Source organism: Phoca vitulina, unplaced genomic scaffold (genome assembly GCF_004348235.1).
Source record: "Phoca vitulina isolate PV1807 unplaced genomic scaffold, GSC_HSeal_1.0 scaffold15, whole genome shotgun sequence".
NCBI lineage: Eukaryota > Metazoa > Chordata > Mammalia > Carnivora > Phocidae > Phoca > Phoca vitulina.
Window position 1 is genome coordinate 8552718 of NW_022589718.1, and position 23045 is coordinate 8575762.

At 42.4% G+C, this 23045-nt stretch overlaps 1 protein-coding gene across 10 annotated transcripts in view; it reads right to left on the reverse strand.

Moving 5' to 3' along the window:
* Window positions 1–23045, reverse strand: part of UNC5D (unc-5 netrin receptor D) — a 536221-nt gene that overhangs the window by 202004 nt on the left and 311172 nt on the right. For 9 of the 10 annotated variants that reach the window (XM_032413432.1, XM_032413429.1, XM_032413431.1 and 6 more), the window contains exon 3: window positions 13444–13587. The exons of the other annotated variant lie outside the window; for it this stretch is intronic. In XM_032413432.1, the coding sequence (XP_032269323.1) occupies window positions 13444–13587 (144 nt within the window). The remainder of the gene's footprint in view (window positions 1–13443; window positions 13588–23045) is intronic. 10 annotated transcript variants of the gene reach the window in all.

A 23045-nucleotide genomic window follows, 5' to 3' on the forward strand; every position in this document is an offset into this window, starting at 1 on the left:
CATGTGTCCTCAAAGGACAACTGGCCCCAAAGCGTAATTCCACATCTACGTCTCTCTTTCCTAAAATCTGTGACTATTGTAGGCTTACCTCCTGCTGAGTAAATCTTGCAGCAATAGTGACGGAGGGATACCTTTGACCATAGTTGAATTGCACAGGCCTCTCTGCATTCCCCATGGCCCCACCCTGGTGCCAAGCCATGAGCAGGCTCTGTTTATTGGAGCAAGAAGGCATTTGGCTGATCACAGGGGTCCTGTCATTCAGAGACTCCTCAAGGCTGTTTTTCAGGGGCACGGAATAACTCTGGGACTTTGCTAGATGCCCTGTGCTCTGCCATCCCTCTGCTGTTCAATGGCTGTTATCAATAAATCGTTTTATAACCAGTCCTCTGTGTCACTACCCCTTGCCTACTAAGTAGCCTAGTTTGTCAGGCCCCAGTGGTGCTGCATTCAGCAGTAGGGATACATTACAGTGGGGAGAAAGAGCCACAGTCTTACAAACTGCTTTGAGCACTAATATAACCTGCTCTCTACTGAGCTATTCTCAAGTCAATACATTCCATTGCGTTTGGCCTCTTTGGTTGACAAGGATGCAAAACTCACTCAGAGTCCATCAAAAATTGAACATTTATTGAAAATCAGAAGGACAAGAATCTTCATTTTGAGTCTGGGACTGATCGGAAAGCAAGAAAGACCACAAACTGGACTTGAAAGAGAGAGCAGGTGTCACAAACAAGCAGGTCCTAAAGAGACCGTAACACGGCCAAGCAAGGGGATGAAGAGATCCAGTGTAATTCTGTCTACTGGATGACTGCATAGTCCTCCTAGCACAGACGTGGCCTCTGTCACTTGTGCTCCTCCTAATCAAGTGCCTCTTGTTCTACCCTCTTAATGGCCTCTGCATATCTCTTGCTTGCACTCATGTCTTCTCCTGTTTCAGGGCCACCACAACCTGCTTCTTTGTCAGTGTCTGTCCCTTTCTCTTGCCTCGGTCAACGAATGATTGATTCCCTTTCAGGATCAAGTCATCCTCAGAAGAGCAAGAATCTAGAAGTACATAATCATGTGAATCCTTCTTGAGAGGGTCTCTCATACTGAATTTACTCCTATGCAGCAAAGCTAGGCATACATTCTTGGTCTGATGGATGTGAGAGTGGGCCGAGGAGGGACACAGCATGGCCACCTATGCTTATCCACACCACCTCCCTCAACAAAGGAATATGGGCAGGACTCCATACAAAGGAACCATGCCTGTAGAAGGATTTCTGAGGTTTGCTTTGACTCCAAGCTCCATTAAAGGCACTTTCTGTGTATCGATTATATTGACTTGGCTCATAGAGGACAGCTGAAGTTTGACCTAAATAGCAGATCTTCATAAGCTTCACTAGGGAAAAGTTATTAGGTGAAAATATAGAAATCCTTGGCTCCCTTATTTCTAAGGCATTAAATCAAATTAAAACAAAGCTAATAACTCTCATATTGTATCTTTACATCATGTTCCACTGAATGCTCTTGGGAAAATGTACCCCTAAGCTCCACATCCTATGAGTTTAAGAGTACAATTGTCCTACTTGCTATGCTAATGGGGACACTGAGTCTTAGATGAATGCAGATGGACACACCGAACCAAAGTGCTTTTGATGGAGGAAAAAAAAAAAACAACTGCAGTCCCAGGAATCATTGACTAGACTGGGCTGCCCAGCTCTGAAGAAGTATAAAGAAAGGTCACACTGCTCATCCCCAGTGTCCCTTAAGCCCCACTCCTGCTCCCAGTGCACTAGCGCTCCTACAGCTCAGCATCCTGATGAACACTCGGATGCAAAACAGATTCCACGGTTGAGGAGAGTTTTAAGAACAACAAAGACATGAAGAATCACTCCTGACTTTCCCGGTGCCCTCACAGCCCTCCACAGAAGATTAGAAGGATGTGAACTGGCAATGAGGTTCAAAAGAAATGACCTAAAAGTAATCTGAAGCTTTCCATACCCACCGTCTCACTAGAATTCAGTACTAGTACTGCTGAGATGGGGAGGGGGGTAGGGAGTAGAAAGTGGGGGAAGAGAGTCCAAAAGAAAAAGCCACCCCAGCAGTAAGAAGAATTTTTTTTTAACCTGCCTTTTTAGCTTTCTGATTCTCTGGTTCTTCCCCTACTCCAGGTCTCCCCAAGGCCAGGAAGGTCAATCAGGACAGGATGTGGCCAGTGTCTTGAGCATGTCAACACTGGAATATACCACCAAACATCTAGCACCCCTGCCTCCTGCTTGGCCCCATACAGCAACTGAGTGAAAGGAAGAAAAAACTTCATTTTGCTTTACTTCAAATCAATCTTGTCAGAACAAGAAGGATCTAAGAGATCACGCCAGCCAGAAGTTGTGCACCTTTTTGGGAGCAAAAGCATTCTGGCTTCAGCGTGGAGAATATATTTTAAGATGTTAAGAATGAAAGCAGGGAGGGGATCATCACAGTAAAGGAATAACAACTGTCAGTACCAATGGAGAGAAGTGGGCAAATTCAGGGTTGTTCTGGAGATAAAGCTGCTACTGGGTGGGACGTGGCTGGAAGAAACACAGGAGTCAAGGATGATGCCTTGGTCTTGTCAGGAGCACCTGAGGGGCCACTACTGAAGCAGGAAAGATTGGAGAATAAACACAGATTTGCAGCAGTGTTGATGAAGTGAAAACCAAGAGAATTTTCTTTGGCATGTATTACATTAAAGATGCCTCCTAGATATACGAGGTGGGCAGTGAGTAAAGAAGTCAGGAGATGAGGTGTAAGGTCAGGGCTGAGAGTCATCTGCAGTCAACAAACAGGACCTGAAGCCATGGAGGGAAAGATTTCACCTGGGGAGAGTCTGTGACTTGAGGAGAGAAGAGGTTTCAAGAGGGAGGCCTAGAGCACCCCAATACTTAGAGGTGGGAAGAGAAGGAGAAACCTGCACAGCAAACAGAATTGTGGGTACTGAGAAGAAGACAAGACAGCAAAAGTCATAAAAAGCAAGCTTGTGTCCCAACCCCTAGGGATTCAGATGTCATGGGTCTCCAGTCATATTAATCTCAAAGCGTCTCTCGTGTGACTCTCACATGCAGCGGGTTTGGAGGACTCTACACAGGAGCACAAAGCTAGTTGGCTGAACCCAGAATGCAAAGCCAGCTCTTCTGACCTCTCCTTCATGCTTTCTGCTGCTCCTGGTCCTTCTCCATAAGCTTTGAGAATATGAACCCTTCTAATCTTCATGCTTATATTAAATCACCATCCATTCCTCAAATGGTTAACTCTAGTCATTGTTCTAGCTTCTCTCTGTGGTCAAATTTTTGGAAAAGGCTGTTCATACCACCTCTGCTTTCTCATCTCCTATGGATTCCTAGATCCACTATGATCTTCTAACAACTCCTCTCAGTACACTGCTTTGCCCAGATCCACTGAGCCTTGAGATGATCACATCTCACTGACTCTTCTCACTTCTTACCTTCATCTTTGGATCACATGGACATTAATGACCACTGATTCCTTCATACAAGTCTGCACCCCCTCTTAGGTCTCCCAGGGCCTCTTCAACCTTTCTCCCCCCAACCCCGGTCTTCTTCGTGGCTCTTTCTCCATTCACCCCTTAACCATTTACAGAATTTCACTCCTGGACTGCTGTTCTGGTCTTGTTCCCCTTAAATCTCTCTGGCTCTGGGGAAACAGAGTGTAGGGGATTTAGAAAACAAGGCCACATCACTGCCCTGCTTAAGATACTTCAATGGTACCAGGCCACATCCTGGATGAGTCTAAACTCAACAGAGAATTCAAACACCCTCCGTAATGTGACCCTATCTACTTCTAGCTGCATCTCTTAGTTTTCCCAAGTAGTACATACCATTACACCTTTCTGTGCTTTTGCCCTGTTCTTTGAATTGTTAACCCTCCTCCTTTCTCAGGAAGTAGCTCAGATATTAACTCAGGAAGTGTATCTAAGATCTTGAGAAGCAGCAAATTGCCCCTCCCAAAACACACTGAGCTTACCATTAACATGCCTCATTGAAAATACGTGTTTCAAACACAGCTCTTCCCTAGACTGTAAACTCTTCACAGGAAGGGATGGAATTTGATTTATGGTTGCACTATCTAGAACATGGTAGAGAATTATTCATGGACGGCTAAGGATGGCTAACACTTCTACATCTAAGTTAGCATTCCTTTGCTACTTATCAAATTTCTAGAATGCCCTTATTCTGGAGGAGGGATACAAGACTAATTTAATACTATGCCAAAGCTCAGAGTCCTCAAAGATTAATAAAGCTTTATTTTTTTTTTGCTTAACAGCTGTTTTCATTATCCATCAGAAGATTTCCTTAGTAGAGAAAATGAGGGATGAAATAAAATCTGTATCCTCTTCCCTACTACATGGATGTGTTTACAGAGATGGCCATTTTCTAGGAAGTTTAAGGTTTATTTTTACCACAAGAAGAGCAGCCTGGTAGTGCTAAAAAGGTGGTGGCCATATTTTTGCAAATTCTTCTTGTTCAAATAATGGAGGCAAAAAGTAGCACAAAGGAATAGTATTTGGGGAATTTTTTTTTCAATGTCCACAGTAGGTCATGTTGTGAAGTAACGTGCTGCTAACTAATAATGCCCATCTTTCAGGTGGGTGTGCTCAACTGTGCACAAGTAAAGCCAAAGTAACACCATTTTAATCAATTCCATCCAAACCATTCTACTCTTTTCACAGAATCACATGTCTTATTGTTCAGTATTTCTCACACTTTCTACCTAAGTGTCCCTACAGGCAGGCAGAGGAGAAGAGATATGAATCTGCACTGCATTGATGGGTGGGGCCTAAAAAGATAGGACACATGCATGAAATGGTCTTAAAGTTTCAAGTTGCATCTTCACACAATTTAAGAAAATTTTGCTTTCTACTCCTTGAATCCATGTTTATATTTGACTGACCTAAAAGGGGAGCATGCCTGATGCTACAGAGAGAGGCAGCATGTCTACTCTGAGGTTTCTTGTCTCCCCAGAACATCCCTGCAGTGTTACACGCAGGGCTGGCATTTTGAGAGACATGTGAAGTTAAAAATGACCTCTTATGTAAAATGTTCCTCAATTTAGGTTTGGTCCAATGTTTTCCTATGGTTAAATATAGATTAGACATTTTCGGAAGAAACAGCACTAAGTGATTCAGTCTGCTCTGTCCATCACATCGGGAGACATACACTGCCAACGGGTCCCATTGTTGGTGACGTCAACACCCATCACTTGATAAAGATGGTAGATGGCAGGATTTTTCACTGAAAAGCTATGCATTTCCCCTTGGTAATTCTTAAGTATCTTGTGGAGAGATACTTTGAGATTATATCAATATCCTGTTACTCCTGAAACATTCACCCTCTAGTTTAAGCATCCGGGATACTTGTCTGAATCAATGAATATTATGATGGTGCTAAATAATGATTTTCATTTATCCACTTAACTCTAAGGGACGAGCTCTCCCTTTGCGCCCATTTATTTATATGTTCATTCATTTTTTCAAAATACCAGTATGGATTTTTGGGTTATGTACTGAGTTATCATCCATCATTACCAATTATTTTGATATTCAAATTGTCCCATATTTGGCCAGTGGGAGTCCTTTCTAGTTGGCTGATGTCTCCTCTTTACATGTTCAAAATGAGGGACATTATACAAAATAACTGAGATTTACACTTCATTCAATGTCATGCATGACAAAGGAAGACTGAGGAATTACCTGGATTAAAGAAAGCTAAAGTGACCTTTCAGCTGAATATAACCCATGATGATTTTTGTTATTGTTAGAAAAGGATGTTACTGAGCAATTGATGAACTATGAATAAGGTCTCAGGATTAGATGCCAGTATTGTATCCATGTTAATTTCTTCATAATTGTACTATCTATAACTATTCTTCATAATTATACTACTAGTTATGTCAGAAAATATCTTTGTTCTTTAAAAACACACACGATGAAGTATTTAAGGGAAAGGGGGCATCATGTCTGCAGTTTAATCTGAAACATGTCAGAAAATAAACCATAATAGTCTATATACAAAAACATATATAAACACAGAGAGCTAATGCCAATGCAAATGTGGTAAGATGTTAACATTTCAAGAGTCTCAGTAAAAGACTTAGGGGGATTCTTTGAACTACACTGTAACTTTTCTGAAGTCTGAAATTATGTCAAAATAGAAAAAAAAATTAAAAACCTCTATTAGTGTATATTTTACCTACTCACCTAGTGCAGTAATTCCTTCTAGAGAATCCCCACCAGACATGTGCCCCTTGGCGGCCTATGCACAGTTTACAGGAGAACATGGCCAAAAGAGGAACGCTTTGTCAACGAACATTTCTAGTTGCCACCTTGACCCCAAATATGCATTTGAAAACTTAGATCCTATGATGCTACCTCTGGCTTTGGAGTAAAGCAGAATAATCCTGTTCCCAATTCTGCATGGAATCAGAATGAATGAGTCCCTGATCTTTCTAGGCCAATTATTCCCTTTTTATATAAACATTACGTATATGAAGTGATTTCCCAAACCATCACATTACTGCCACTCACAGCCGGCTTCATGGGCATGGGGCCAGCAGGTGGTCTGGGACCCCCTGCTTGACTGAAGGCTCCCATGTGGATGGCTTCAAATTCTTAATTTTTGAACAAGGGGCCCCACACTGTCATTTTGCATTCAGTCCCGCAAATTATGTACCTAGTCCTACTGCCACAAGCCTATGTGGTACCTTTGTGTAAATCAGACACACATGAACGCACGGCTTGAGAAAAATCACCTCTGTGCCGAGAAAAACCAGCCCCTGCCTTCAGGTGATTGCAACCACGGTCCAGGTACACATCCTGGCTGGTGGAGTGCAGGCTGCATTTCAACCCCTATTCCCTTCCCTGGCTAGATGCTCCCATACAGTGTCCAGCTTTGTCTGGAGGCCCTGACTCTCATATCTTCAATAATATTCATATACAGTTGACCCTTGGACAACATAGGTTTGAACTGCGCAGGTCCACTTATGTGTGGATTTTTTCTATACATACACTACAGTGCTATAAATGTGATTTCTCTTCCTTATGATTTTCTTAATAACATTTCCCTTTCCCTAGCTTGCTTTAATTGTAAGAATATAGTGTATAATACACGTAACATACAAAATATTTGTCAGTCGATTTTGTTATCCGTAAGGCTTCCAATCAACAGGCTATTAGCAGCTAAGTTACTGGGAGTCAAAAGTTCTCAGGTGGATTTTCTTACTGCACGGAGGGGGGTCAGTGACCCTAATTCCCATGGTGTTGAAGGGTGAACTGTAAATTAATTTCAGTCTAAAGGAAAGGATCAGCCTTTGGCAGAGTGAAATAATATTTTCTCTTTACTTTGGCCACATTCTTCCATGAAGAGGGGAAGGAGGGTTTCCAGCTTTTGTGCAATTTCTACCAAGTACTGAGCGGTCTTAACAATTTTTTCCCATAACCTGTGAGTAAATTCCATGTGCTGAAAAGAGAGGAATGGACACTGCGAGCAGAGCTGGTGGCCTTGGCCTCCTTCAGAGCCACACACCGCATATCACAGAGTTGTATGGTTGTAATGATTCACCTACTCCCAAATCCCTTTTGACCCTTTCTTTATGGCAGTAAAGATCATTAGGAGTATGCACAAGGCAGGGAGGACAGATATGATCCTTATAATAATGTCCTGCTGAGCTATGGGTTCGCTAAGAAGCCAGAGGCCCCGTTAGTACAAGGGCACAATCGTGACAAACTACTAACAAATGTCCTTTTCATAGAGTCAGATCTGGCATTGATGAGGTCGCCTTTTCAAACCAAAACAAACATTCCTAATACCAGGAATGTTATCTATCAGTCTCCGTAGTAGGCTCACAAGTCAAGCCAGTGAGGGTGATACAGTTGAATCTTAAAGCAGGTTCCATTCTAAGAAGGGAAATAAATCCCCAAATAACTTCAAAATAACTATGATTCTGAGCAAATTATAATAAGTACCATGGACAAGTACTAAATAAATTGCTATGAGAACTCAGAAGTGGATATTTAGATCTTATCAGTTTTGAAGCTGGAGATGCTATGGGGCCCGGGGAGGGGGTGGGGTTGGGGCATGGATGTCTTTGTTAATGGTTCAGCTGGCTTGTCAGGTGCTGAGGTCAATTAGCATTAAAGGATTTGTTAACTAGGTTTCATAAAGGAGACAGCATACAAGATGGGCCTTGGATGTGGGAATTAGGTGGAAAGAGGTAGGAGTGCAAAGTGGGGCTGAAAATACGCTCCAGGGAGGAGAAAGAATATGAGCACATCACAGAGGGGAAAAGTGGGTCTCATGTCCCAGAATCTGAGCTGTGCTAACTTAGTGGAAGCTCAGCACATTTGCATGACTTGTGGTGGGAGATAAGGCTAGAAATGTAGGTTAAGGCTGCCTGTGACTATCAGGCAGATGTGCCTATATTTATTCCTATATCTAATGTGCTATCAGGAAGGGGGTCATTGACAGTTTTGAGCAGGTGAAATTATCAGCGCCATGGAGCTGAGATCCATAAGGGAGGTTTAACTGGCTGTCTCTATTCTGTAGTTTCCAAAAAGAAACTACCACCCCCAAAAAAGAAACAAATAAAAATAATACTGTTTTTACTGTGTGCCTATAAAATTAGGTAGAGAATTCCCTAGCTTTTAAATGAGGTTTTCCTTTAAACTCTCCACTCATTCTTGGCACAACGGCACAGATATTTTAGAAGCAGCCTATTTAAATTATATTCAGGATGTATATTTTATAGATCTTTTTTTTAAAAAAAATCAACAAAACAGTGGTTTCCTGCTGTGTTTCATTCCAGGGGGGCAGCTTGCTATGTGACTCAACAGACACCGGCTTCCCCTCTTTCCAGCCCCAGCTCTTCTAGTCGAGAAAAGGCCCACGTCTCAAGCATCAATTGACCAACCAAGGGTTAATGATACTGGCAGAACATCTGGTAAGCCGATGAAGAAGAGGGAGAAAAGCGGGCAAGAAAAGCAATAGCTAAGCAGCCAAATGTTCACACATGAAAGTAAACAACTAGGAATAATTGAATATTCCTAGTTTTGACAACGGTCCAGCAGCAGAAGTAACAGATACCGCAGCGGCCCGGCTACCTCCAGCTGGATTGAATCAGACAAACGAGAGAAGGCCCATGGGAGTCCCTCCCTGGAGACGGGCTTCTGCCAACCTGGTGGGGGTGGCGTGGGGGGTGGCTTTATTTATTTATTTTTACCTTTAGAAGATCACTTTTGAAACGGGGCCTCAGCTATTTGCAGCCCCAGGCGTTTGGAAGGAGGCCAACATCTCCCTGACACAGTGTGGAATTATTAAGGAAAATACAATAGTTTAAGACGACAGGCACTTTGGCTACTAAAACAAAGCCCGTACTGTTTTCTCGAGGCGAAGGCAGCAATGTGTTGTGGCTTTATATGTGTGTGTGTGTGTGTGTGTGTGTGTACACACATATATGCGTGTGTGTATATATAATACACACAACTTATATGCACTGACATATATTCAATAAATGCAATAACTTTACCACGAGGAAGAATTTACTCAGAAACAGAATGGAAAAGCAATCACTGCTTTCCTTAAGGAAACACTTGAATGCACGTGAACTTTTCTTTCTATGATGGTTCTCAAATTCCATCTGAAAGGAATCAACATGGCATAGTAGCAAGAGCACGGAGGAAGGGTGAAATGGTGTGATATCTGGCTCCATGATATCTGCCATCTGCTGGGTGGACCTTCGGTCAAGCCAACCTAACTTTTCTGAACATCACTTATAAAGGTATGAAAGGATGCAGTTGGACAAATGGGTTAAATCAACATTTCCCAAATAGTGCTTCATAAAGGTTTTTTTTTTTTTTTTTTTTTTAGGGTCTTGCTACTCAAAGTATGGCCCACGGACTGACTGGCAGCATCATCTAAGAACTCTTACAAATAATAGAATCTCAGACCTCAGACTAGACTTACTGAGTCATTTTAATTGAATCATCTGTATTTTAATAAGATCCCCATTTTCACGCATGTTAAAGTTTGAGAAGCACTCTCTGGGCAGGATGTCCCAAGGTTACCTAATCACAGAAATGTCTGGATAACTTCATACAAACACAGCTTCCTTGGTCCCTCCTCAAGAATCTGATCCAACAGGCCTGGGGTGGAAGCTAGGAATCTGCATATTTAACTGATAACCCACGTGGGTCCATGTCAATAAAAATACGAGTTAAATAAATAAAATAATTGTATTTATCCTGTTTCCCTTTAAAATCAAATGATGTCTAAGTGATATCATGCCAGTGAGCTTCCTGATATTCTTGCAGCGATTACCTAATATGATCACGTCAAGGCACTCCAGTCAATACACCCCTATGCCCCAATTGCCATGAAGGTTTTGCTTGTTGCAGTTTCGAAATTGTTAAATTCTGAATTCATCATCGGTTAAATGTAGGAAGCATAAGGAGCTCTGATGTTGAACTACAATAATTTAATGAATAATATAAAAATGATACTAATTTTGCAAAGTCCCCTCAAGACAATTGTCATCAGATTCATAAGCTACATTCATCTATCAAAATCCTTATTTAGCACATTAAGATGTCTTTAGTACTTCAAAAACCAATCTTAAAAAGAAGAAACACAGTGACAATTATATCCAATTTGGCTTTTCATTTATTGGGAATAAAGACTATCCTCATGTGCAATGTGTTATTTGCTGGGAAGTACTTGCAAATAGCAGCCAGAAATCTTATTTCAACAAAACATGAAAGCTATTAAAGAAAGAGAGAGAGAGAGAGAGAGAGAGACTGTGCCTTTTATCCCCCCTACAAGCAAATGAAAAGAATTTCAAGCAAGGTCCTAAAGGCAGTTTTTCCCCTCCACTTTTGATGCCATTAAACATAGTTAAATTTCCATTTACATTTTAATGTACACTGGTCCCCAAGTCAAATGCAATATTTAATGACAAATTATGTTTTGACTTGCATAAATAATTTTAAATAAATTAAAGGATGTGTCACTTGATACATAGGAAAAAATTTAAAAAATGTGTTAAATACAGGAAATTGCATTAATTGCATAATACAGGTTTTAATGATAATTTTTTAATTTAAAAATCACATGCTTATCATATTCACATGTGCATATCCTATACAAGAATGACAAAATGTTTTTTTTAATACCTGAAGAGAATGAGACTATTACCACAAAAGTATCAGACAACTCTAAAAAGGCAGGAAATGATAGAACAGGGTTTTCCATTTGTAACATTCTTTGATCCTATCATGCTTGGGAGAGTTGGATCATAAGGCTGCTCTAGAATGGATTTTTAGAGTCCATATAGCTATAATCTGCAGAAAATTTGCTAAGGCACTACAATTTTAATTCAGTACAATCAGTTTTAGTCAGTAGTAAGACACCTACTGAGGAGTGATGCCAGTTCTTTGGAGGCTCAAGTATGTCATAAAACAACAGCTAATAACTGATAAGGCTGATAAATCTCTCTGTGCCAGGTAGAGATTTAAACACTTTCTAGTTATCAATGCCTGTAACTCTTGAAGTAGGCACCCTTTTATCCTTAGAGACATTAAGACACGAGAGATGAATAACTTGTCCACCATCACAAAACCAACTAGTGGAACCAGAAACCGAGAGGAATGCAGTCCTTGGCTTCTTAACCACCATGATACACATGGTGACCCTGAAAATTATAGGCGCAAAGGCCCACTTCAGAGGAGTGAGGCTGATATTCAGAATAGCCAAGTGCCTGGAAGGATATGGTGTACATGATCAAAGGTTATGGGACATGAACAAAGGAGAACTGGAGCTATTCTTTGCCAAACTTTGTAAGCGAGGGGAAAACCCCTGGAGCTTTCTAGCAAGCAGGTGACAATCAGAAATGAAGCGAGCAAGTGTGGAGGTGAGAGAGCCTGGAGGTGACAGATCAGTGAGATGCTATTTCTAGTAAATCCTAGAATAGGTCACGTGGGCCTCAGAGACATGGAGGAAGGGGGAGACCGGGAAAAGTGATGTGGAGAAGCCACACATGGAGGGAGGCCATGTTGAAATCCCCTGTGCTGTCTGGCCTCTCTTTTTTTCAGAGAGAGAGAGAGAGAACTTGGAAGATAATCCGCTTCCCCCTGACCAGGACCAAATACCAAGACTAGCCTAGCCGAAGCCATGTGGGGATCACAGAGCCGGTGGTGTTAAGGAAGGAAGAGTAAAAATTGAACATATTATTCCCTCTTTCAGCTGACCGCTACTTTCAAGTCATAAAATATTTGTTGGCTAAAATTAACTAAATAACTATAGGAAAATGGTTTCCCATGGCTCTTCCATCAAGAGCACAGCTGACGCAATGACCTCTTCTCCTTGGCCTACTAGGGCTCAGTCAATATCCAGGAAAGGGCCTCCCAAATTGCCAGTATAGTGAAGGTGAAATGCATATTTTGAGAAGAAGATTTCATTTCCCAAGAAACATAAATGTCTCTGCAAATAGCAATTCATTCCTATTCTCAACCCCTAAACCATCGACATCTGCTATGAATTCCTTGAGTCCTCAAATAAATCCCCCTTGTCCCGTATTCTTTATGGCACTCTCAAAAGGCAGCATTTGAATAAAACAACAATAACCAAGTCTGCCCTCCTTCTCTCAATTTCTTTCCAGAGGAGCTTTTACACTCCTGGGCTCACAAAGGAGGTTTTATGGGGACCCATCAGGGTGGGAGAATGGGAGTAGGGGAATGAAGACATTTTAAGGGAGGAGAAAGGAAGTTTCTGTACTTCTAAATATGTTTGAGATGATAAAAACACTGATGCTGAAATATGATGAAGAAATCTTGGACTCTCCTGAAAAGCAATTTTCTTCTTCTCCCCCCCCCCCGCCAAAGTGTCTTTTTTGGAGTTCTCCGTGGGTCAAACACATGCAGTTTTAAAACCCATTTCCATGTTTTAAGATTCAGAAGCAAGAGGTTCAATAGTAGGCTACAAAAATCCCTTAATCTTTAATGTCTTATTTTTGCAGATTTGCTGGAAAGAGCAGTAAACAGTCACTGCTCACCTTTTTCCATCAATGCCCCTTGAACTTCGTCACTGACAACGAACAGCAGAACCCATTCACCTGGGTTTCTTTCTCTCAGGAACCGATTTCCCTGGCATTGTCAAGACACCTGCACTCTGACGGTCTAGGCAGAATCGCTTAGCCTAACTGATTGGCTGATTGTATGCCAGAGGAAATTATCAAACATTTAAAATACAACTTTAAAACAGTAAATTTAGCAGAGATAGAGATCGTTGTGATAGTTTCTTGATGTCCGTTAATCTCGAGTCTACAGAAGCACCCGGCGCATCCCAAGCCCCTCTTCAGCTGTACTGAACTCTGGCCTGCATTCCTACCGGACGAGACCATCCCCCCTCATGTACTCACAAGCTATGCGTACGGAGGCCTTCCTGCTTTTGGAGGTCCCCAGGTGGCTCCAGGCCACACACTGGCACCAGTAGTCCTGTGGCCCGTGGAAATCCTCTACCTGCTGTCTGGTGACGTTGATAAACACCTCCCGGACCTTCAAGCCTGATGGGGAGACAGAGCAGATCCACTGAGGCCACTTGTATTTTTCAAACAGAAAGTTAAGGCTAGCCAAACCTTTTCTTGTAATTAAACAATTCTGTTTTTAATCAAGGCAAGGTTTTAATTACTCTGACAATAATATATTGCTGCTAATTAAATTCCAACAGCTGAGTAGTCTGGAAAGCATGAGTGTTAAGTATTACCCACCAACGTGGCTCCAATACAATATAATTTTCACAGGACCTTGATTGGTGCTCTTTCTTGGTCTTTCTTGGGGTAAAACCTACTATGAGGAATGTAGTATCACAATTAACTTCTGGGATTCTAGAAGGTAAAGAGGCCTCAACACACAGACCCCAGAGACGTAGTTCCAGGTGGTTCTAAATGGCCCTCCCCCTGGATATGGCAGTGGGCAAGGGTCTAGCAGTGTGGCTTAGGAGAAAGAGGGAACCATGATCGTGTGTGAACAGGCAGGAAAACCAAGGAAAGGCCAAGCCTTGTTTTCAAAAGCTTCAGACAACAAATGCGATGCAGACAAATTGAACTACGTTAGTCTCAAAGCCCTGACAAGAGAGCCCAGGAAGGCTCCTCTAGCAGTGGCCATCTGGAAGGAAAGGAAGGAGAGGCTCTTATTGAAAGAGGAGCTGAGGGTACATCTGCAAAATAAGATAAAACTAAGACAGCCACCTCTTAATGTTTATTATTATTATTCATTACTTTGCATCCTCCTAACAGAAAATGTGCTGGGTTTTTCTTACAAGGGAGTGTGAGTTTCTTCCAAACCCCTGACCAAGGACTATCAGCCTTCCTTTCTTTGGGAAGAACCTTGCACAGAGTGCCAAGGATGAAAGAGGACACTCCTCGCTAGCCGTGTCAGTTCCATCATCATGAGCCATATAGCAGCCCTGACAGTCCGAGTACTCGCTCCGTCCACCCTACATGCTGAGGCTGTGCCTTGCTCTGGGACAGGTGGTATGGGAGAAAAAGGGGTCATGCCTACTGAATTGCACTTATGTACTTAGCATCACGATAAGCCTTTAATCTACTCACTCACTACGTTTTCACAACACACTGATGCAGGAAAAACTATCGCATCCCCACTATGCACACAGAAAAACTGTCCTAGAGAGACGAATTCATTTGTCCACAGTTACACGGTCTGATAATGGAAGATCTGCAGTTTGAACCTAGATCTGTCTTCCAGCAAAACCAGCACCATGCGCAGGTCCGTCTCAAAAACTAAAATTCTGTCCCTGTATTTTAGGTGCTTACACTTCATTATGCAAATAAGACTAACGCAGGGACCATTTAAAGAAATATTAAGTGCATGATTATGCTTTTTCCTTTAAATTCAAAAGAAATTCATGGGACAGAATCATCAGTATAACTAAATGAGCCAGGGGCTCCTGAGGGAGGAGGTGGAATGGGATTCTATCTTGGGTGGTGAGACCATTTAAAGAACAAGAACAGAGGTGTCGGATTAGTCAAGGCTGGGAAGACATTTCCTTCTCCCCAGTCCATAGCATGTTACTTACAGTGTGTGATGAAAGAGAGTTTTATGACCACATAAATCACCGTGTGCAACTGGAGTTACATTCTCTCAATTTTGAAGAGGGACCACATATAGAAAATCATCTTGATGACAGTTGATAATCCACGTTTCCCTGTTTGGGCCAGGGCAGAAGTATACTTTTTTCCCTGGCAGAGATGTGGGTGTCCCCAAAGCTGTGCGCCACACTGAAGAGGAAAGGAGCCTTAGAGGGGTTTTGATGGACGGTGGTGTTTTCGTCTTTGCACTTAAAGACATACAAAGTCTGAGTGGGAGGATAAGGGTTAGGAGGAGGTAGGGTTGGCAGGTGAAAGAGACGAGGAGAATCAAAATTAAGCCACCGGACAAAACAGGAATGGTTAGGACAGAAAGCAGACCAGAGCTCGGCCACACATGCTGCGGATTTGAAAATAAGTTGAAATAAACAAAAGTAAGGAACTGGGCTGTAGAGCAGAGGGCTTATGTTCTATTTTTCTCTTTGATTTGAGGCAAATGGTGTATGATTTTCTTTGACTAGTGGAAGGGAAGAGAGAGAACACCAAATCAATGCATCCAGGAGTCAGAGATCCTGTCACAGGACCAAGGGACCTACTGAGACAGAATATGCCCACCATTTAGGAATCAGGGGTCTCTCAGAGAAGCATTCAATTATAAGCTTAAGAGGTCTGCTTGTCCCTCTGTTCCTCTCCCACTTGCTTGTACTCTCTTTCTCTTTTTTTCTTTTAAAGATTTTATTTATTTATTTGACAGAAAGAGAGAGACCGCCAGAGAGGGAACACAAGCAGGGGAAGTGGAAGAGGGAGAAGCAGGCTCCCTGCTGAGCAGGGAGCCCGATGTGGGGCTCGGTCCCAGGACCCTGGGATCATGACCTGAGCCGAAGGCAGATGCTTAACGACGGAGCCACCCAGGTGCACCCCCCTTCAAATAAATTTTTAAAAATCTAGAAATGTGGTAGGAAGGGAAAAATGAAGGGGGGGAAATCGGAGGGGGAGACGAACCATGAGAGACTATGGACTCTGAGAAACAAATTGAGGGTTCTAGAGGGGAGGAGGTAGGGGGATGGGCTAGCCTGGTGATGGGTATTAAAGAGGGCACGTTCTGCATGGAGCACTGGATGTTATACACAAACGATGAATCATGGAACACTACATCAAAAACGAATGATGTAATGTATGGTGATTAACGTAACATAATAAAATAAAATTTTTAAAAAATCTAGAAATGTGTTCAAGCTAAGGTGGGCCTATTCAATTCTATTCTATGTATTTATTCTTTATCTATCTTATTAGGACATCTAAGTTATCAGCTTCCTCTAGATTGGAAATAGAGACAAACACCACCTCAGAATGGTTCAGGATGATCAAGCTTATGAAATAGGGAGTTTCCACATCCAAACATCAAAACTTGCTATGATTTCATCTAGGCACCATGGTGTTTTAAGAGTACACCCAGGATTTGTTTTACTGAGGTATGGTAAGATGCACACAAAACAGAAACACCTGTCCTGAAAGGAGACCTTTACACTCAGAAAGCACTAGAAACAACAGGCACAACACACCATGCAGGACCACCTGGGGGATGCTAGGAGGCAGAGCGGTATGGGGAAAATGCGGGCAAGAGCCTTTACTGTGGTTTCCACGGAAAGTGGCCGTGTAAACAGGCTTAGAGTTGACTAGTTTGAATAATTTCAGTGGGCTCTGGGACATAATGGCTGTCCCTAGTTGTCAGGTTCCTGGTTCTGATGCAAGGATAGGGGCCTATGGCCCTGGAGTCCAAGAGCTTAATAAAAGAAGAGGCTAGGGGAATGGGCTCTGGATTGGTTGGTTTGCACATGAAAGGCACTCTCACAAGCCTATTGTTGGCTTTCTCTGGGAATCAGCCAGCCCTCTGGCAGGACAGTCCCTCCAGGGGCAGCAAGACCCCAAGATGTCAGAGCATCAAATACAGAAACTAAACACGGACACACGGACACAGAGACAGACAGCTGCATATTTGTTTCGGGAAGCATAAACTGTAGACCACGGACCGTCACCGTGAAGGTCCTACCTGACTTTACCCCCTCCTTTAGACTAACTGCAGGTGAAAGCCCGATGTTGAAGTCACAGTTTCAGCGTTAGGACGGCTCAGTTACAAGTCCTTCACAGACGCTCTCCCAGGGGACTGGAGAAGCCAAGTGAATATAAACCACCTATTTCTAAACACAGTATATTTTCCCTGCAGGGAGCATCGGGGTGGCAGACTTCTTTAAAAGGCCACAAGTGACATCACCACCCCCACACCCCCAAATACACTATCTGTCTGGATTAGGCCTTCTTCCCACAGGAAGCCTTCAGTCTTGTCAAATCATTCCCTCTAAGAGAACTCTTGGAAAACCATGAATACTTTCTATCTATTATACTTATCTCTACCATAACAAGAAATAATTCTATTGAATAAAAAATTTTTAAATAGTGTATTCCCTCTCAAATCTCCATTATAGCTGTCTAGTGATACACATACACACGCACACACAAGTGTGCGCGTGACAAACATCCACGGAGACAGCTCTATTTAAGGAAACCTCCACCCACTCCCCTCCACCGTGGTTCATCCAACAGTGTTGCCGAGATGGCCATCCCCTCCGACATCTCCAGAGAAGGCAGCTAACTTGTTCGTAGGAAATGCTAGTGAGGAGCAAAAATCCCAGGCAAACAGAAGATGACGTCACATAAATAAGAGTACCACTGTACCTGATAACTTGTGTAACTCTAATAAGCACGGAAAAGTCCAACCCTTTAAATTGTTGTGTAAATTACAACCATCGGCCTTTGTTATGGACTAGAGTCTTCCAGAATATAAAAATATGACTATGGGACTGATATGCTAATAAGCTTTCTACACTGTTGGATGGTTCCGCTGTACGGAGACTAATGTTGGCAGCAGATGGATAATTGCTCTGCATGTACTAAACATAACAGAGCAGCAAAGAACTTCATCATTTGTCAGCTTTATTTGTTTAAATGAGAAAAATGCTGACAGCAGTTATTGCTGTAATCCCCTTATTTATCAGATAGAAAACACTAGTTACTCTTAGCAGGTCTAATCCTGTTGGGAGACTAAAAGTTACAGAATTTTCAAACTAATTGAAGGTATGCGCTTTAGCGTTCCAAGAAGAGAAATACAGAAGACAGCGGGAAGGGAGATGTTGCGAGAAAAAGAAGGAAAATCATTTATTCCTGGCCAACTTTTAATAAAAGGGCTCTATAGCCTTAGTCTTAACTTGTTGCGTAGAAAAGAAAGAACATTCAGCACCATGCCAACTGCAGCCCGGTGCCTAACAGCTGTCCCACGCCTTTTATCTACTGCTCATTATCACACTTCCACAAAGCCCAGTGGCAGCATCCTGCTGTTGTGACGGTTGCCAACCTGCTCTTACATACACCTAGTGATGGGCACTTAGGGAGGAATTCGACCCAGCTCTCCGATGCTTGCCACCCCTCACAGCGTCTTGTCCTTCAATCGTTTGGAGGTCCCTCTGTAGCCGGATGCTTGGCTTAACTACACTGGATAAGACTAGATTCAAGATGGGAGGTTAAGGATCCCACTTCCTCCTCGGAGATACTGTTCATATCCCAAAACCACCCGGACAAGTCAGAAACTAGCAAACCAGTTTTGGTGAATTGTTTTCTTTTTTTTTTTTTTTTTAAAGATTTTTTATTTATTTATTTGAGAGAGAGAGAATGAGAGAGAGCAAGCACATGAGAGGGGGGAGGGTCAGAGGGAGAAGCAGACTCCCTGCCGAGCAGGGAGCCCGATGCGGGACTCGATCCAGGGACTCCAGGATCATGACCTGAGCCGAAGACAGTCGCTTAACCAACTGAGCCACCCAGGCGCCCGGTGAATTGTTTTCTCATCTGAGGCTCTGTGGCCCTTTCCCTGGGCCAGGGTAGCTCAGCGTTTGACCAACCCCGTGCTTCGTTTTCCATGTTGTAATGTTTCGCAATCGGGGATTTACCAAGAGAATGATGATATTGCTTTCCGTAGACAAAGCTCCAAAAAACTCTTTCCAGTATAGCTTCATGAGTAGCATAGGGCCTTCCTCATTTCTTCGGGAGAGGAAAAGAAAAAATCAAACTCCTGAAAAGCAACCATCTCCTATTCAGGAGCCTGCTCTGATGAACCATCATTTGCCAAGGTGTCTCAGTCCCCTCTGATGCCTGTATTTGGCTCTGAGACAGTCCGTCCTTACTCCACAGTCTTCTGAGAAGACAGAAAAGAACCATTCTGCTGGAGGAAGGGATCCACCACTTCTAGAAGGGAATGCTTTTCATGTGCCTCTTCCTCATCCAGGGCTGGAGCCTCGAAAACAGGCTTCCACAATGAGACACTTCCCCATATTTTGAATAACATTGCTATTATCATTACTGATTATTATTCTACCATTCTATAGCCCTTTACTTTATTAGTGCCATCACATGCATGACCTTATTTCATCCTAACACCACATTATTGTTGTTTCTATTCTTATCTTGCCGCAGGTCCCACATCATAGGAAATACATCAAAGATGTTACACAGTTTGCAACATACATTATTTGAAAACAATAACCCAGCGCATCAAACGTGCCTGCCACTCTGCTAGGGGCTGAGGAGACCATGACAAAGTAGATGCTCAAGGTTCTTTTTTTTAAAGATTTCATTTATTTATTTGAGAGATAGTGACAGAGATCGCGTGAGAGAGCACAAGCGGAGAGGAGAGGGAGAAGCAGACTCCCCGCCGAGCAGGGAGCCCGATGAGGAACTCGGGATCATGATCAGAGCTGAAGGCAGATGCTTAACTGACTGAGGCATGCAGGTGCACCCCGCTCTCGCCCCCCCCCCCTTTTTTTTAAGATTAGATGCTCAAGATTCTTGCCCTGGAGGAGCTTACAGGCTATTGCAGGAGACCTCTCAACCTGCCCCAACAATGCGGCATGAAAACCGCCATGACGGGAGTGCAGATGGCTCAGGACCACATGGGAGTGGCTTCCTATCTCTTCAAAGCAACAGGAGCTTTATTCCACCGACGACTTGAAGTCTCTCCCCTTACCTAGTTAGGATGACATCTAAAGCAAGGCTCTCGTAAGGACACCTGAATCGGGACATGTATTTGAAGTCTCCAAAGTCTGAGATACTAGGGAAGCATTTCCATGGAAGTGTGCCTCCATTTCTTTGGGGACTTAGATAAGATATCTTCAGGCCAACATGCTATTGAAAATAGGAAGTTAAATGTAGATAATTAAAAGGTAGGACCAGGGGCACCTGGGTGGCTCAGTCATTAAGCGACTGCCTTCAGCTTGGGTCACGATCCCAGGGTCCTGGAATCGAGCCCTGCATCGGGCTCCCTGCTCAGCAGGAAGCCTGCTTCTCCCTCTCCCACTCCCCCTGCTTGTGTTCCCTCTCTTGCTATCTCTCTCTCTGTCAAATAAATAAATAAAATCTTAAAAAAAAGAAAAATAAAAGGTAGGACCATATTTCATTTTACTGGCAGATGCTTAATTAGGGCTAAATGTCTTTTGCCACTTCATCCTAGCAACAAGATTAAAATGTATTTTAATAAAAAAAATAGTAATCCTTTGAATGTGCACGATGCCTAATGAATACTCTTTAGTTTCCCCAAGATAATAACCACTCCACGTATTCCTCAGAAGCACCCCAAGTTCAGTGTTAAGTACAGAAACTCAGAATACACTCAAGCTCTCCAGTTTTCTTCCACACCAGAGATTAGAATTAATCAGCACAGAGGTGTCTGGCAGAGGAAAGCAAATTAACTTGATAGTGTTGTCTGATAGCAGAGAGAGGGAAACTCAAGAGCCCGGAGTAGACACAGTAGGGTTATTACCCTGAATGACTCACTCAGACATCACACTCACAGCTTTGTGGGCAACAGTCATGATTTCCAACCTTGCCGTCCCATCAGTGACTTTCCTTTCCAGCAGTCACTCAAATTACCTGCTGTGAGTAGATCATGCCTTGAGGTCAGGGTCTGTATCATACAACTTCTACCTCCCACAGTGCTACCATTGGCTTGGAGAATAACATAAAGCCTGAATGCAAACCGAAGCAATGAATCGCAAGCCAGGAACAAGTTCTTCTATGAAAGACCGACATTTGCCTCTTAATATTATCAGCTCTTTTGTCTTTTTGGAATTATAAAAGTTCACAATTTTCTATTTGTTTTTGGAGGCGTAATCAACAGTCACTTGCTCCACTTAAAAAAAAAAAAAAAAAAAAAGGAATAATAAGCCATTTTAGACTTATCCTTTTGAAGGCTAACCTTGATTGACCAACTTGCTAGACGCCAAGCCCTCAGACTCTGTAATCCTCATAGCAGTTCCTTGGGGTAGATAAAATTATGGCTCCTTTACACTTGGGGAAACTGAAGTAGAAGGCAGTTGGGTAACATATGTACATAAAAGAGTCTGCAAAGAGAGAGCCAGATTTCAAACAAACATGGTGCCATCTAACACTGATTATCCATGCTCTTAACCACTACTGTCTTCAGGTTTTCTTTTAGATTCTTATCATTCCTACTTAAAACATACTTCTGAGTGTTGTACAAATAGAAAAAAATGGGAAAAGTCCAAAGGCACTGGTAAAAAATTTAGTGTTTTCAACAAATCTCTGGTCCCTATCAGGAACTGGTATTAAAAATTACATAAATGGCGAGCTGCTTTCCGTCTCTGCTAAGGATGGAGTGAGTGTAAACAGTCTCCAACTTTTTGTAGCTAAGGTTAAACTGGATACAAGAAACAAGGTCTTCATATTCTGTCACAAGTTTATGGAAAGAATTCATACTATTTTCCTGAAAACCTTTTAAGAATAGGTCAGCCCTCTCTGAGAAGCAGAGTGATGAACAAGATGAAATCTGGGGTGGGATGGAAGAACATTTCTATAAAAGTGAGTTTTAAACCCACAAACTGTCAATGGAACACCTGAGAGATTATTTCTGTGTTACGTGAACTAAAATATATGCTTCCCAAATGTACCTTGGTGATTTGTGACTCATCGAAGGTAACTTCAAATTAATGGTTTTCTGGAAAGAAACTATATTCAAATCCCCATCACTAGCACAGCAAAATTCTTGGATACAAACTTTAAAGATTTAATACATTTTTATTTCTACTCTTCTCCCTTTGCTCAACACAATCCATTAAACTTTCATCCCCAGAGAGGGACTCCAGTTGTTTAAAAAAGAAAAATACAATGAAAGCCCTGAAATGATATTCTTTAAGAAGAAAAATATTAGTTTACCGGAGTTGAGACTTTTCCCATAACACATCGGAATACGCATTATTTCACTCATTAGAGTTCAATATCTCCAAGGTAGAATAAGATAAGAGCCATGGAGCGTTGTTAAGGGAACTCCTGTTTTTATTGAACAATGAAGAAGTGGTTTAGCTTATTGATAACTCAAGCTTCCCACAGGCTACATTACCTTGATTGCCAAGGATGGGTTTTACTGGTTCTTGTTGTTAGTTTTTTTTTTCGGGGTGTGTTTGTGTGTGCGTCTGCCTGTTTGTTACATTAATCTCTTAATTTCTCTGGTACTGAACCCTCCGCCTGTTTCTCAGGGGCGTGATTCCCCGGGTTGGGATTACCTCTCAACTCCAGATGTTAACAGAGGAAAAACACCAGGAAGAAGAGTTCCCATATTTCCAAATGAAATGAGGGAGAACAAGTGAAAGAGGACCCCTTGGCTTGTGCACAGAACTGAAAGTGTACATTACTAAGAGGTATAGCCATGTCTGTGCAAACACAGTAACTCATGTCAAATAAATTGTGCCTTTTGCAGGAAAGAACTCTAGCTCTGGGTTTTCCAAGCTAAATTGTGTGAAAACACACAATCTTTTTTCTTCTTATTTGAACTCTTAGATGACAGGGCCAAATTACCA